Source organism: Dreissena polymorpha, chromosome 11 (genome assembly GCF_020536995.1).
Source record: "Dreissena polymorpha isolate Duluth1 chromosome 11, UMN_Dpol_1.0, whole genome shotgun sequence".
NCBI lineage: Eukaryota > Metazoa > Mollusca > Bivalvia > Myida > Dreissenidae > Dreissena > Dreissena polymorpha.
In genome coordinates this window covers 36,475,606-36,491,907 of record NC_068365.1, presented here as the reverse complement: position 1 = coordinate 36,491,907, position 16,302 = coordinate 36,475,606, and the positions used below count along the sequence as shown (strand labels likewise).

Below are 16,302 nucleotides of genomic sequence, written 5' to 3'. Positions count from 1 at the left end.
CATAAAGGGTCGTCCCAGATTAGCCTGTGCAGTTTGCACTGGCTTATCAGGAACGACACTTTTCGCCTTAACGTGATTTTCTCAAATTAGAGACTTCCTTTATACAAAAAAAGGGGACTTTTAACTCTTCCAGTGCGAGAACCGAATTTTGAAGGCCTTTGCAAACAGTTTTGATCCAGATGAGACGCCACAGAACGTGGTGTCTCATCAGGATCCAAACTGTTTGCTATTCTGATAGTATTCTTTGAAAAAAATCAAAGAAAATGCTAATTTTAGAAATTCAGCAGACGACATTTTTGCAGACAAATAATTTCCCAGCATGCAATTAATCCTATTTTTCCAGAGTGCAGCTCACATCCATTATCACATTTCATGTCCTATCCCAGGTGAAAGAGATGGAGGCGATCCTGAAGAAGCGCAATCCCAATTCTCTGCCTTCACTGATGATGGCGGCTGCAGCAGCAGGGGAGACAACTGGTCCAGCTGGGAACAGCAACAACCGTAGTGCGTACACGGAGGTACTGGAGAGTCGAGTGGCCAAACTGGAGAAAGAACTGGAGGGGAAGGACGCAGAGACTGACCAGCTTGTGAGATCTGTGGAGCAAAAATATCACAGCATCAAGGTGAGCAATGTTGGGATTGCGAAAAACTTGTACTGGCCACATGATCTCAGTTTAAATCACACTGGTCAATTGAAATGTACGTGTTTTTGAGTGATATCTGCCATTGACAATATTAGCTCATGGTTGTAAATTTGGCAGAAGAAAATTGTGCTGCTTTGAACATTTTTCTTCATAAAACCAGAGAAAACCAAGCAAAAATATTGAGACTTTTCATGATGTGATGTTTGATAAAATTGGCTCATTTTTGTAAGCATTGGATGCCCTTGGTATGTTAATCTCTAATTATTATTGGCTTAAGCTCTATCTGGCCACTCAAAAACAGGTCATGTACCAACTTGTTAGTTTTATGTTTTCATCTCATAGAACAGCCAGTGTTCTACTCATTTTCAGTGTAGGTATACTGGCCTTTGTCCAAGGTGTGATGACTTTCAATGAGAAATGCAATTTTGTAATAAATTGTTTATAGACCATGTTTTATACTTGCGTATTCTCAAAATCTGGGGTATATCTCTTGTTCAGTGCCAGTTTGAAGAGCGCATACAGGAGCTGGAGCACCAACTCTCGATGTACCAGGGCGAGACGGAGCATGCTCACCCGCACACCAATGCCATGGCCCTCGAGCGGGAGCTGGAGGGGGTGCGGGAGAGGTACAAGCAGACGGTCAAGCAGCTACAGGCAGAAGTGGACAGGCTGACTGCTGAGGTGGAAAAAGCAAAGAAAATGGAAGGTGATTGGATTATGTAATGTTTTGGTTCGTAACAACACTCAACCTTATGTACATCTTGAAATAATATAGATAATGAAAATAAATTTTGAATGGGTTAGCTATTTTGGTTGAACAGCTTTTACTGTATTTTCTACCATGAACACATGCCGTCCGATGCTTTCATAGCTTTATGTTTTGATCATACCAGAACAACCAAAATCTGCCAAATGTAATTTGACGTTCTCCTAACTTAAACTTGAACAAATTCATTACCAACCATAGGCATGTGTTTCGGTCAAACAGTATTTTGTAGATTTTGTCTAAATTTTGTCCTGTTTTTCTTGGTAAAGCAATGTTTCAATGTGAAAGAAAATTCTATTATATATTAATGTAATTTGTGTCCCCATTATTGATAACTTATTGCTATGAATTTCACTAAACATTTGGTACGAGCTGATTGAATTTGTTGTAGAAATAAGACAAATTTAGCATGCATTGCATATAATTCTCGAAACATCCTTTATCCATTGAAGAGAAAACTGCAAGCCAGATTTCAAAGGAGAGTGAATCAGAGTTGCGGGTCCTGGTGAAGTCTCTTCAGCTGGAGGTGGAAAGCAAGAATCATGATATGCAGGTTCTACAGAAATCACTGGAGAGACTTCGCAAGGAGAAGCAGATGTCCTTCACTCGGGAAGTTGGTAGGTAGTAGTAGTAAGTAGTACAGAAATCACTGGAAAGACTTAGCAAGGAGAAGCAGATGTCCTTCACTCGGGAAATTGGTAAGTAGTAGCAGTAAATAGTACCGAAATCATTGGGAAGACTTCGCAAGGAGAAGCAGATGTCCTTCACTCGGGAAGTTGGTAAGTAGTAGCAGTAAGTAGTACAGAAATCACTGGAGAGACTTCGCAAGGAGAAGCAGATGTCCTTCACTCGGGAAGTTGGTAGGTAGTAGTAGTAAGTAGTAGTGGACTAGTATTATGTGGGCTATTGGAATATAGATGTCATTTTTGTCATTTGAATCACCTTTTGTATGTCCAGAGCATAGCTTTCAGACTATTAATGTAAAAAATATGAAACTCATAGTAGAAAGAAACTTTTTATTGAGTAAAAATGCACTGCACAAGAACTGTAACTGACTTCACACACTTTGAGTTAGTTTCATTCAGAATCTCCCCTAACAACAGTGACCTCCTTATCTTCACCATACAACTCACTCAAAGTCTCCAAAGCATCTACACACTCACTTGCTTGGGATGTGTTGACTATTTGTGGATTCAGGACAAGGCTCAAGTTCCTAAACACCTCACTGTCATTCTTTCTTAACCTATGTTTAATGTTCTTTTCCAAACATGCCACATATTTTTCTCTTAACTTGGCAAATGCTTGATCAGAATTGTCCTTGTGAGTCAAGATATCTTCACCATTCAATGATGCACATGTTGTACCATCTTCCTTTGTCCCTATTTTAATGCATGCTTTCATTTCTTTCAATCTCTGTCCATCACTGAATTTTAAATTCTGAAGTTTACCCAAAAACCCATCAACATGAGATTCTGTGTCACTGAACTGAAGAGACTGTTCTTGGAGCCTTTTACTCAGGATTCCTAGTTCTTCATGAACGTCGAACATGAAAGCTACCATAAGTACAGTTTTGTAGTTGATGAAATATTTTAGTAGGCCATTTGCAACTGCATTGCCTTCTGCAGCAAAGCAAGATAGAGTAGCACAGACTGAGTTGTAACTGAAGTAGACTGCTTCAACTGCATTTTGTAGCCCAAGCCATCTTATGCTGTGAGGTTCCTTTAATGTAATCTCTGGTTCATCGAGTACTTTTTGCATCTGTTTTAACTTAATACATGTAGTGCGATTGCTAGATCCACTCATAAAAGAATACAGTGCACTGATTTTCGCTCTAGACTTAACAAGTTTTTCATCTTTCTTGATTGCATCTGATACTGAGAGATTTAAACGATGGGCAATGCAGTGTGTCTGTACCACAAACGGAGCATACTTAGATTTCAGTTGTACTCCTACACCAGTATGTTTGCCCATCATCACAAAGACTCCATCTGTTGCTAAGGAAACAATTCTTGAAGTGTCCAGATGTAGTCTGTTCAGGTATTCAACAAGGCAGGCAACAATAGAGTGGGCCTTTCCATCTGATAATTCAACATTTCCTAAGAATTGAGTAACTGTCACCCCATTTTTCACATATCTTATGCATATAGATAGATTTTTCTTTACAGTGATGTCTGTACTTTCATCAATCATAATTGAAAAAAACTCTGATTGAGAAATTTCTGAAACAGTATCTCTCCTAATAACACTGCAGATACACTTCTGAATGTCTGTTATTGTATCCCAACTCAAGTTTTGATACAACATTCTACAAACATTAATTTTCTGTAAATCAAGCAAGCTGTTTATTTTTACAGAAGGGAGTTCTTCAATAGCAGCATAATACACTGTCCGAAATAATTTCATGTCTTTATTATCTCCTGTAACCTCATGTTCCTTGTCATCTTCTGAGTTGTCAGAACATTCATTGACTGCATTTGTCAGTTCTTTCTCAGCAGTTTGATGCTCATTGGACTTATTGTGTCTATCAATACTGTTCCTTTGAATGTTTGTGGAACCTTCATTGGCCCAGATACTTTGCACCTTTTTATCAGTGCAGATTTTACAGGTCAGTCTTATTTCTGGGCCTTCTTTATTAATGATTAGCAAGTGGTAATTTTCTTTCCATGATTTCAGAGTTTTGTCTGACAGTTTTTCGCCAGCATGATGTTTTCTTTTCTTTTCCGATTGTTCAATGGCTGTTACAATTAGATCGCCTATTATTATTTTCACAATACTGGAAGGATCATAAGAACTATCTCTATTTTACATATTTTAATATAGATATACTTCCCGAAGGAGCCGCTGTTTTCTTATAAAGTCCTTTTTTCGCACCGAGAGCACGATGTGCCGCCATGGTTTTGATTACCAGGTTCTTTTGATTTACTTTTGTAACAAACTAAACACTCAGTTACTGGTTACGCATTTTAATCATTTACAAATACGTACCAAGATTTGTAATGCGTAATTACGCACTGGTCCGATTTTTAAAGCGTTTTTTTTTATTTTTCAATGCGTAAATACGCAGATACGTATCTTATCTGGAGCTCTGGTTGCATTTGTTAATGTTGATACTTAAATATTTTTGTTCAGAGTATGAGTTCAAGACTATGCAAGCTATCGCTTCAAACTTCAGAGATAGACATATCTCATTTATTAGGGTGAAGTGCACAGGAACAGTTACTCTGCACCTCATACCTTTGAAGTTATTGTCCCTTGTTTAGGTTCATACTTTTTAGTTTTAATAAGAGTCATTGATCTTAGACTATAAAAGTTTTCTTCTTGAAACTTCATTGGTGGATAAATCCTATTTAGGAGAAGTGCAGTGCTTATAAGCTGTTTGTCTGCACTTCATACTTTTAAAGTTATTACCCTTTGTGTTGTTTTTTTTTCAATCTAATTTTTCTTGGGAAAACATGTATAAGACAAGGACTATGAAAGCTATAAACTTGAAACTTCATAGGTTGTGATTATGTTTTTATAAAGTGCAGTGCACAAGAACTGTAATTATGCATCTCGCACTTCTGAGTTATTGCTTTTTTTCATTACATTTTTTGTCCAGAGCATAATATTAAGACTAAATGTGAAAGGTGTGTTTTGAAAAATGAACAAGTTAGAATGACATTATATAAGTATTTTTTACCTGCAGGCAAACCAGGAAGAGGTCGTGGCAAGGGAGGTAAGCAGACAGACGATGAGATAGAGTTTGCCTCCCTTCCGACCCAGCCAACAGCATCAGAGAAGACATACGATGCCAAGGTGTTTGAAGATGTACACATCTCAGACGTTATCAAGGAAAACGATGATCTCAAAATGAAGGTACACTGTTGAATATAGATTGTGTGTACAGTTTGAACACATTGTCATAATTATCAAGTACATGAAAACTAATTGTTCTAATTAAAAATTAGTTTGAATATGGGGAAAAACTGTTGATGAAACAAATATATATGACCATACATGTATGCATATCTAGGTTAGGGTATTTTTAATGGAACAAAGTCAGCATTTAGAAAGATTGAATCTGCAATTTGAATTGGGTGTTAACACATTTAATAAGTTTTTGTGACCTTTCCTAAAGCAATCACACATCAATCTTTTTATTACGTTCGTGAGATTTTTTAAAACCCTTTTTCAACAAAATTGAAAATCCTAGTTATTACAATGGGATATGGTGGATATACATGCGGGAGGTATCAAACAGGTGTTTTGTGGTGGATAGCTGAAGTTTCCATTGACCAACCTTTCATAATAATGTGGACTTTTTACGCATGCATAGAGACTTAGCTTTGGATTGAATTTGGGGCATGTTGGGTCAGCGTCACTGTTTCTTAGACTAGAACAAATAGTTTCCACTCAATTACATGAGTTTTAATCGAGATATTACTATAAAATTTCGGCTCTAGGTAGCTTAGATGAACACCTAGCTTGTAATTGCTTTTTGTGCAAGTTGGTTCAAGATCAAAGTCATTGTTTTTGTTTAAGTATACAAAAAGCAAGATGTTGTTTTGAATTCTTGTGTAGGAAGCTGACATACAGACCTAGCTTGGGATTACAAAATTATTCAAATTTAACTAATAGCTATAATATTAAATACCTACCGTAAAACGCTGTGTATAACGCGCATTTATGTATAACGCGCATCTACTTTTTGAAGCAAAAAAATCGGGAAAAAAAGTTTTTGAAGCAAAAAAAAATTAAGGTAGTTTTTCATGGTTTCTTGTTCTTCATTTATTGAATGTGTTTTATATTTGTTCAATTTGGATAGTATTCACATAAAAAAACACAAAGGATATGTATACAAACCTTAACTTGATTGAAAATTTAAAAAAAAATCCTAAATATGGTCATGACCTGGTAACCCAAAACAAACATATTTTATTTCTTGTACACAAATTTGATCGGTCACCCATTATCATAGATTTGAAAGAATGCATAAAAAACACTGTCCTTGGTGATGCCATATAGGTGGATCGCCAGCACCTGCAGTTAGGGCAACAGCGTGTGGAGATGCGTAAAGTGGTGGCAGAGAACGAGGCACTGCTGAGGCAGACTCGGGAAGCCTTTGACGAGAAACTCGAGCAAATGAAGGTAGTGAAATCCAGATGTTTTATTTTTTGTATTTTTTTAGTTGATTTTTGCTTTATAAATATTTGGATGGCCCCTTTAACCTCTGACCTCTAAATTCAATCATCTGATGACCTACTTATGGAAGTCCCATAAATGATGCATCCTTGTGTGGAAGGACTAAAAAAACATAGGAAGAATTTTTCTTTGGTATGCTAAGAGAGCTTTTAGAGTAATTCTTTAATTTACTGGATTTTTATTTACCGGTAATTTAGCTTTCTATAAATTCAGTTTGATGGATATGGTAACTTTCTCTTGTAATCTTTAGAAAGTCTTAATCAGAACTTTATCTATGTGTAACTGTCTATATTAAAATTACACATGTAAAATGTTGTTGTTTGGTTAAACAAGAAATTACTTTTTTTTAACATTCTTGATCAAAATGTACCCAACTAAGGTCAAAACATACCCAACTGTAGTTGAAATGTACCCAACTGTGATTGAAATGTACCCAACTGTGGTCAAAATGTACCCAAATGTGGAAATAACGTAACCTTATCAAAATTTTCTTGATGAATCCCTAACCAAATGTTTTCAAAATTTACTCGACTGGGAAATGAAGGTACCCAATCAAGTTTTAGTGTCTTGTAATTAAAGCACTAGGTAATCAGTGTCACAGAGAGGCATTAATTGGCCAATAAAAACAATAATGCACAATTATTTAATTAACAAAAACTAACAAATATTTTTGCCATTGAAAGGATGACTGCTGCTTTACTTTAAAATGATGTAATGAGGGTTGGGATTTTGTGTGATGATTATTGGGAATTTTTACCAAGCTTATGTGGTTCTTTGTCTTGAAAAGGTAAGTAAGTTTCCTGTTCCTATTTTTACCCATCAGGCTGCACATGAACAGGAAGTGAGCCGTCTGCTGGCCCAGAATGCCCTGGAACATTCCACGTCACGATTGGCTGAACTGCAGACGCGGGTTCAAACACAGGAGGTTGGTTGTACAATATAAAGCATTTTGCAGTGTGACTTTTATCCCCAGCCAAAGGCAGAGGGATATAGAATTGGCGGTGCCCGTCTGTCACAAAATTTATTTTTGGCAGGGGATATCAATTCAACAAATTTGCTTGTTTAATAATTATATTCTGTTTTACATTATTATTCATTATTTTTATGATTAAAAATGATTAAATAAGAAAACCTGTCACGCGTTTCCAACACAAGTAGGTTTTGAAAATATTTGAAATCCAACAAAAGCAGCAGACATTGCAGAAACTCGACTTTTTATTAGCACCCTGTACTATATCCTAGATGCACATGAACATTAATAAGTTATAAACTGCGAATGTATGTCACAAAAGAGCAAGTGTCCGCCTAGCGATCGGGAGGTCACGGGTTCGATCCCCACTGTGGGAGAGTTCTTTAGATCTCCCCAATAGACACCAAGGAAAACGGACTCGAGAGCGTTTCATATAAGCTTAGGCTTGTTATTTAACCGAGCTTAAATAAATAGGTTTAAAAAAAAAAAAAAAGAGCAAGCAGTACTTTTGTATTTTATACACCCGTTTTTCAAAATGGGACGTATTATAGTTTCACCCCTTGGCGGGCGGTCGGCGTCCACAGCAGTTTCCGCTCTCTATTTCAAATAGTTTTTATCCGAGCTTCACCAAACTTGGTCAGGAGTTGTATCTAGACAATATCTAGGTCAAGTTCGATTATTGGTCATGCCGGGTCAAAAACTAGGTCAAGGGGTCACTTAGTGCATTTTAAGGATTAAGCATGGTTTCCGCTCTCTAACTGAAGAAGTTTTCATCCAATCTTCACCAAATTTGGTCAGAAGTTGTATCTAGACAATATCTAGGTCAAGTTCGAATATGGGTTATGCTGGGTCAAAAACTAGGTCACGGGGTTACTAAGTGCATTTCAAGGATTAAGTATGGTGTCCGCTCTCTAATTGAGTTGTTTTCATCCGATCTTCACCAAATTTGGTCAGATGTAGTGTCTAAATGATCTCTAGTTCAAGTTCAAATATGGGTCATGCAGGGTCAAAAACTAGGTCACGGGGTCACCAAGTGCATTTCAAGTATTAAGCATGGTGTCCGCTCTCTAATTGAAGTTGTTTTCATCCGATCTTCACCAAAGTTGGTCACAAGTTGTGTCTAAATGATATCTAGTTCAAGTTCAAATATGGTCATGCAGGGTCAAAAACTAGGTCATGAGGTCACTTAGTGCATTTCAAGCATTTAGAATGGTGTCCTCTCTCTAATTGAAGTAGTTTTCATCCGTTCTTCACCAAATTTGGTCGGAAGTTGTATCTAGATGATGTCCAAAACCTTCAAACGGGCGTATTTTGTGCCAGTTTGTTACTAATTATGCTTGTAAAATTTATTTATTAAAGAGTACCTTTTCATATAACATACATGTGCATCAAGACATCCCTGTGCATTGAGAATAAATTGGCAATGTGATTATATTGTGTTGGCTCATGGCCAGAAAAGCCTTGTCGAAATATATTAACAAGACACATCGCACCTTAGTTGCACCACTTAAGTTTGACGTTACATTATTATTTTGTTGCACCACCTAAGTTTGATGTAACATTATTTTGTACATAATACTTTTGACATAATCGTGCGTACTACATTTGATTTTATTGTTGGGCAGACCCATGAAAATCCAATAAGTTTCCAACAAATAATCGTTTCACAGTATTACTTGTCACAATGCATTACCTTTGTAATGTCCAAGCATCTGCCTGACAACTCAACCTTATACCCTTTCCCACTCAGAAACAAGGTGAAAATGGTTATGTGCAAACAGCATAAAACCAGAACAGCCTGCAAGTAATTCCCAGTCTGTTCTGGCCCTGTTTTCACAAAACGATTTTGCAAGCGAAAATCGATTTTAACTGACATGGATTTTCATTTTTTCGTATCAACTACAATGGAAATCCATTTTCAATGACGAGCAAAATCTATTTCCAATTGCAAAAAATGTTTTGTGAACACGGGGCCAGGTTTATATGCTGCTTGCTGCTCATCAGTATCTAAGGGTTGGAAATGAAGCCTTTAAAACTTCAATCTAATAAGAAAGGTCTTTAATAAAATTTAACTTTCTTAAGGACTACACATGCGTCAAAATACGTTTTTAAGTGGTAAAGGGTTGAATGTACAGCTAAAATCATTAACAGTACTACTTCCATACTAGTTTTCACCATTAAATGATGTTCATGTTTTTATATTTTAATTGGGTTATTCAGAAAGTATATGGTACACTCTGTACACTCATTCCAACACAAACATCTTTATCATTTCAAATTGTGAATCTAAGTCATTGTTTTAGTTTGTGATGGGTAATAGCACAATGGTAACTATAAGCACCCTTGACAAATAATAAGTTTTGGATAAACATTTGAAAATGACTCCTCATTCATAAACTTACAATAGTGACTTGATATCACTTTCTTGATATGGTTTCCACTGCATTTATTTCATCAATCTCTCCATTTCGTACGGTTTCCATGTTTACGTAGGTGATGATCAAGCACCTGCGTGAACAGCAAGCAAGACTGGAGGTGGAGGCAGAGGCAGCGGCCGTGCTGCGTGTGAAGCAGACGAGATTGGAGGAGACGCTCAAGTCACTGCACCGCGAACTCAAGGAGGCCAAGAAATCTCACACTCCGGTAGGATAGCAGTCAAAATTCAAAAACAACTTAAGGCCCCAATTGTTTAATCCCTTGCTGGAGATTCACAAATGTTCAAATACCCAATACCTAGCTGGACATTTGCTTAGGCCAGTTTAAACATGATTAGCTTACGTCTACTTTTTACAACAACCTTGGGTGAAGGCGGCAAGCAGTCACACTGTCCATCATTATGTTTGTGCAAAAATATCCTATATCAGCAATAACTTTGCCATTTATTGATGGATTTTGAAATAACCTGGCACAAATGCATTATTATGGCTATTTGTCAGCTTAAAGTAGAATCAAAATAAGCGCACAGACAGTTATGTCCTAGCCATCATTGATTGTCTAAGACTTAAGAATAATTATAAAAATGATTTCTCAACCAGCATTTTTCTATTCTCTAGGAGATGCGGCATTTCGAGTCCCTTCAAGAAAAGATAATCCAGATAGAAACCAAACACTCGCAACGAGAGAAAGAGTTACAGGATATTATTCGCAACTCCCGCCAGGCAGCGGCCATCGAAACTGAAAAAGAGGTAGAAAGGTGGCGACAATTGGTGGAATCCAAGAACAATGAAATTCAACAATTCCGCATTGAACTGGACTCAATACTTGAAGTACTTCGGGTCTTACAAAAACAGGGTGTAGTGTTGCCTGTGAACTCTGCTGTGATATCATAGTTTTCCAGACATGGATTTAGTTTGTAGATAGAAGAGATATATTTATTTGTGTATACAGATTAGTAATGTGATATTATTAATTATTGACGACAGGGATAGTGTGCCAAATTCATATATTGGATTGCTGCTGAATATATGGATGTTTCACAAATACTAGTTGTATTCAGATTATCTGAATGATTAACTGAAAAATTTACAACTTATAACATATTTCATCAGTTTATTACATTTCTATTGTATTGTTCACTGGTGTTTAGGTCATCTTAAAATTAGGACACTTACAATTACTATTTTACAAATATTCTTGGAAATTGTCTTTCAATGTTTGTTTTTTAGCATACCCTTTTTGTATATTAAATTCTAAAACTGACTTTAGTGAGTTGTTATGGTAAGTTACCTAGCAAAATAACACTGCCTTGGTCTTATTTAAGCTGAAAAATTGAGTTCAGTATTCCCAATCACCATGAGTGAAAATTTGTCAAATTTTATTAGCTCTGCGTTTTCGAAGAAAACTCGAGGTATTGTCATAGCCAGCTCGTCGTGTCGTGTCGTCCGCTGTCTGCTGTCTGCCGTCTGCGTCGTGCTTAAACCTTAACATTGGCTCTAAAATCAAAGTGCTTCCACCTACAACTTTGAAACTTCATATGTAGATGCACCTTGATGAGTTCTACACGCCACACCCATTTTGGGGTCACTAGGGCAAAGGTCAAGGTCACTGTGACCTCTAAAAAAAAAAAAAGAATTTCTGTCAAGCTTTCATTTATTCAAAACTGCACCCGTAGCCGAGCTTGGAACCCGTTATGCCGTGCTCTTGTTACAGTTTGTGATCATTTTACTATGTATAATTCCTTACATAACAGTTTCCAAACCTGTATAATTTCTTTTACTAGGTCAACAATTATTATTTGCGGCATAATCACAGACTTTTGTTACTTCCACCATTTAAATGCAATACCTTATTTTGGAAAACTGAATCTGTGGGGTGGGACTCTTTCACTGTCGAGTCTTGTCTGCCATTTAATTTATTAAAATAGGTTGTACTAATACAACAGTTTGTTGACAAGTTTGATAAAACTTCAAGTTTAACCCATTTATGCCAAGTGGACTCTCCCATCCTTTTAAATTGGATCAATTTATTTCCAAAATTAGGGATGTCTATTATATTTATTTCTATACACGTATTTGGAATATTTCTTACAGAAATTCCTTTAAGCAAACAGCGCAGACCCTGAGGAGACGCCGCATGATGCTGCGTCTTATCTGGGTCTTCGCTGTTTGCCAAGGCTTTTTTCTAGACGCTAGGCATAAATGGGTTAAAGTGATTTGAGAGAAACCAAAGAGAATCAAACGAGTTAGACATTGATCTATGGAGCTTTCCCACATTTCTTGGTTTGCTGAGTACTATTGGTTGACAAATTGGATGAGACTAGTAGTGCGAAGGGTTGTGTTATCTCTAGCTTGAGTCGGGTTACTGGTAAACTTCTTGAGTGCAGTTTGTGTGCTGCACATAGGGATAATAATAGTTCACATGACACTGCATTTCTGTTTTCTTTCAAAGCCAACCTTTGATGAAGACGTGGGGAGGGGTCTGTTGTTTTGCACATGTAAGTTTTTGGGTTTGTTCATCGGTAGGACATTCCTTAGTGAACTCTTTGTCCTACAATTATGCCTATTGCATTTGTGGTCAGCAGATTGAAGTCACAAGAACTATGGAATTTAATAGTTGCAGTAGTCATTTTTTGTACATTTAATACCTACACAAAACAATAACTTAAGAAAGAAGACTTTCACTTGTGTTAAAGAGCTTACCCTTTTTACTCAGAATTCCATTATTATTATTTTGGTTAAGGCGGTAATAAAATGTGTTAACAATTTTAAACAGGCTGATTACAAACCCTCCAGTTTATTGACCTACATAGCCGTTTAATGAAATTACTTCCGTAGGCAATATATCCTCATTGACAGGTGGCTAACAAGGGGTGAAGCACCTGCAGCTTGTAGTGATTGAGTGCTTTACTAAATATGGGATCACATATTAGGTTACTGGTATATTCTAAGAAGACAATGTTGATAAGAAATATCTTTAAAAATGACATTTGGCGTCTATCCTGACTATGAAATAAAGTGCGAAAATGTATTTTTCTAGAAAATTAAATTGAGAACAAAGGTTTTTTGTTGTTGTTTTTTTACTTCTAAGTCGTATATCCACCACACGAAATGTGTGTTATTAAGTGCACGTACATGTATATTCAAATCACACAAAAGTGTTGGTAGATAAATATCATACTACTGGAGATCATTTTTTTTTCTCAAATGGGCCTTTTATGAGTGTACATGTATTTCTTTACCATTTAAATATATGGTATGCAAATATTTGATTAACAAGTAGTTTTCTTGACACATTCCAATCCCACTTTCAGAGCCACATCATGTGGAAATGAGTCTTAAGCCGTTTCGGCTAGAGTAGCTCAAGCCCAGCCTGCGCTATTGTGCCTGCCCAATACAATCATGCAAGGCTTCATGACCTCATAAGGCATATCCCAAACCAGACTGTGAGGTGCGCAGGCTGGGCTATAGCAACGCTGGCCGCATATGGCATAAGACCCATTTTCGCATGATCCGGGTCTTTAAAAATATAATTGCGCCCTGTTTATGGAACATTTAAGCACAATATTTTTCGATACAAAATTGAAGTCAAACCATGTAATTAATAGCAAACTAGCAGATTTCGGCAGCCTATTCAGGTCATCAGGAACGAATTTCAGACGGGCTGACCGAGCACGGCAAACGTTTGTGGTTAGATAATGAAACGATTTCCCTGTTATCATAACACTATTCTGTTTCGGTGGTGATTGCTTTCTCATCGTGAAAGCAATACTGTGTTACGATCGATAGTCCATTATGTCTTCCCTTGACGATTTAGTGACCGAGTACTGGCCCACTCTGGTTTAGCGAATAATTTATTGCATAAACCTACCTTGCGGAGGATTCCGGAGTCCAGAATTCCTTACACTTAAAAGTGTTATGTCCTATACGCTGTACACCGACGCAGTCATGTAGCCAACATTATGGGGGATTTCTCTTGAATCAGCCAATGAAATATTCGAATGTATTCATTCGAGTCTGCTGGCGTTATGTAAAGGTCATTTAAGGTGCAAAGCTGCGTTAAATTAACCATTTAACCGGAACAAAATGTATGTTAGGATTTAATAGGTATTTTAAAGCACTTACATTCGAGGAGATTTATGCATAAACAACTCCAACTTCGCGTATCCAATATTATAGTAGGCTCGATAGTATATGTAAATAGACGTTTCGTGGATTGTTTTTGTCACGCGCCCTTAAAAGATTGCTGAGATAAAGGGAGTTATAGTACAGTGCGATTGTATAAAAAGACGCTGCGGGGAATAACGAGTCACGCGCAGTGGAATCGGGACATGGCGCTGCTAACGCATACGTGTCTGGTATTGTTGATATGGTTTCTGTCAACGCAACAAATTAAAGGAAGGCACGGGGCGTATCTAGTGTCCGTGATGGAAGGTGAACCATTCTTACAAATGCATAATACATGTACTCGCTTTTTTATTTGTCCTTAGGGGCGTGATTCAAACACATTTTGAAGAGGATTCACGAGATATTAAACCTCTGAGTCTTGTGGTACCAGATGAAAACATGTTTTAGGTATTTAAGTCCATATGAAAACGTGTGACCCACAGGCGTATATTAAGTAGTTTGCAATGTGTCATATCTGTCTGGTTAGCAGCAGTGCTTTCTGCACGAGCTCCTATTCAATGGGACCCGGGGTCGATACCAGTTGCCGGCGCATGTGAGTTTGGTTAGTGGTCATCAGAACAGACAAGAGAGATCCCCCTCCCCATCCCAGCAGAAGAACACATCAAAATCGAATACCTTTCAGTAAAAAAAATAAGCGCATTATGTACGAGTCAGACTTTTTTCAGCCTCAGACGCGGAAACACGACATGGACGTCGAAATACGCGCACACATGTTCAACCAGAACATACTTCGACATTATCCTTTACGTACTATTGGCTTAGAATAATTGAACTGGGCTAGGATCTATTTCTTGGGGGATGTTAGAGTTTATTAAAACAAAGGTTCTTTAATAGTGACTACCATATAATGCGCGTTATGAGTTTTTTACACGACTAGAGCTCATACAACATGGGGTTACTTAATAGTCTCGAGCATAGTCCCCCCCCCCCGAAAAAAAAGACATCATGTACTGGTTCAGTTCCAGGAAACGGACTCGAGAGCGTTTAAAAAAAGCCTTAGGCTTTCGATGCAATCGAGCTAAAATAAATAGGTTTAAATTAAACTTAATGTTAATTTATACATATCTGCTTTTAGGCCACTTTTTGATATCACTTCCCATGTATAGGTCACTTGTATAATTGATCGGACGTCCACGCGGACTCATTAAAACAAGTACGGGCCTCTGAGATAAGGACATATACTAAGACGCTTTGGGCACATACTGGTCACACGCCTTGGAGACCCGACCATGGCGCTGCTTACACATACGTGGCTGGTGTTGTGGATTGCCACTCTATCAACGCAACAGATCAGTGGTATGTGCAATATTCGTATGTTATGTCTCGCGTTTTTCGATGATTTTTCTACACATATACGCCATCCAGTATTTGTAAATTTGTATAGATCGCACGGATTTGTTATTTAAGTGGTGTTCAATAACTGGTACATGGTATATTTCTGGGGGACGGAGATTAATTTTACCATTTTAAGACCCGAAGAGCATTGTAAAGACGCAAAAGATTTGTAAAGGCTAATTTCGCTGCATTTGTACATGTAGGCGCCACGCTCTGGAGCTGGAACCATGAAAGCCAGAACAAAGACATAAATTGTAGTCCTTAGGGACGGGTTTCATATGACCGATACCCAAGGGAATTCGGGATCGGAGCAGACGACCTCTCTCACCCTCGCTGAAGACCCCAAACTCCGGGCCAGTGGGTTGCATGAAAGGGTGTTCTATGTCTGGTGAGACACACGTTATGTAAACCTCCTTTAATCCTTATATTGAGTAACTGTATTATCTTATTGCTTTTTACATCAAGTCAATTTAAAGTTTTGCAAATGTTGTGTGTTAAAGGAATATGAGGTGTTATGTTTAGGACTATGTGAACTGGATTGGAGTCACGCTCTATGAAAAGGGGTTAATGCATGTGCGTAAGTGTGTCCCAGATATACATTGCAGTCCGAACAGGCTAATTAGGACGACATTTTCCCGCCTAAACTGGATTTTTTGCTAGAAGAACGAAAAATACAGTAAAGCGGAAAGTGTCGTGCCTGATTAGCCTGTGCGGACTGCACAGCTTAATCTGGGACGACACTTTAAGCACATGCATTTAACACTTTTTTCACAGAGCACGGCC

General features: G+C 37.6%; 1 protein-coding gene and 1 long non-coding RNA gene across 5 annotated transcripts in view; both read left to right on the top strand.

The window, feature by feature from the left end:
• Positions 1 to 11,214, top strand: part of LOC127849762 (centrosomal protein of 162 kDa-like) — a 53,464-nt gene extending 42,250 nt beyond the window's left edge. The window contains exons 28-35 of the mRNA XM_052382513.1: positions 387 to 623; positions 1,143 to 1,350; positions 1,863 to 2,027; positions 5,096 to 5,265; positions 6,415 to 6,537; positions 7,415 to 7,516; positions 10,055 to 10,204; positions 10,615 to 11,214. Of these exons, the coding sequence (XP_052238473.1) occupies positions 387 to 623; positions 1,143 to 1,350; positions 1,863 to 2,027; positions 5,096 to 5,265; positions 6,415 to 6,537; positions 7,415 to 7,516; positions 10,055 to 10,204; positions 10,615 to 10,890 (1,431 nt within the window). The 3' untranslated portion in view covers positions 10,891 to 11,214. The remainder of the gene's footprint in view (positions 1 to 386; positions 624 to 1,142; positions 1,351 to 1,862; positions 2,028 to 5,095; positions 5,266 to 6,414; positions 6,538 to 7,414; positions 7,517 to 10,054; positions 10,205 to 10,614) is intronic.
• Positions 11,215 to 12,193: 979 nt separating this feature from the next.
• On the top strand, positions 12,194 to 15,838 carry LOC127851330 (uncharacterized). 4 transcript variants are annotated; one of them, XR_008035733.1, is made up of 3 exons: positions 12,194 to 12,494; positions 15,291 to 15,480; positions 15,723 to 15,838. It is a non-coding gene; the product is annotated as an uncharacterized LOC127851330 (long non-coding RNA). The 4 variants fall into 4 exon arrangements; XR_008035735.1 differs by lacking the exon at positions 12,194 to 12,494 and adding an exon at positions 14,006 to 14,084; XR_008035732.1 differs by lacking the exon at positions 12,194 to 12,494 and adding an exon at positions 14,033 to 14,103.
• The last annotated feature ends 464 nt before the right edge of the window (positions 15,839 to 16,302 follow it).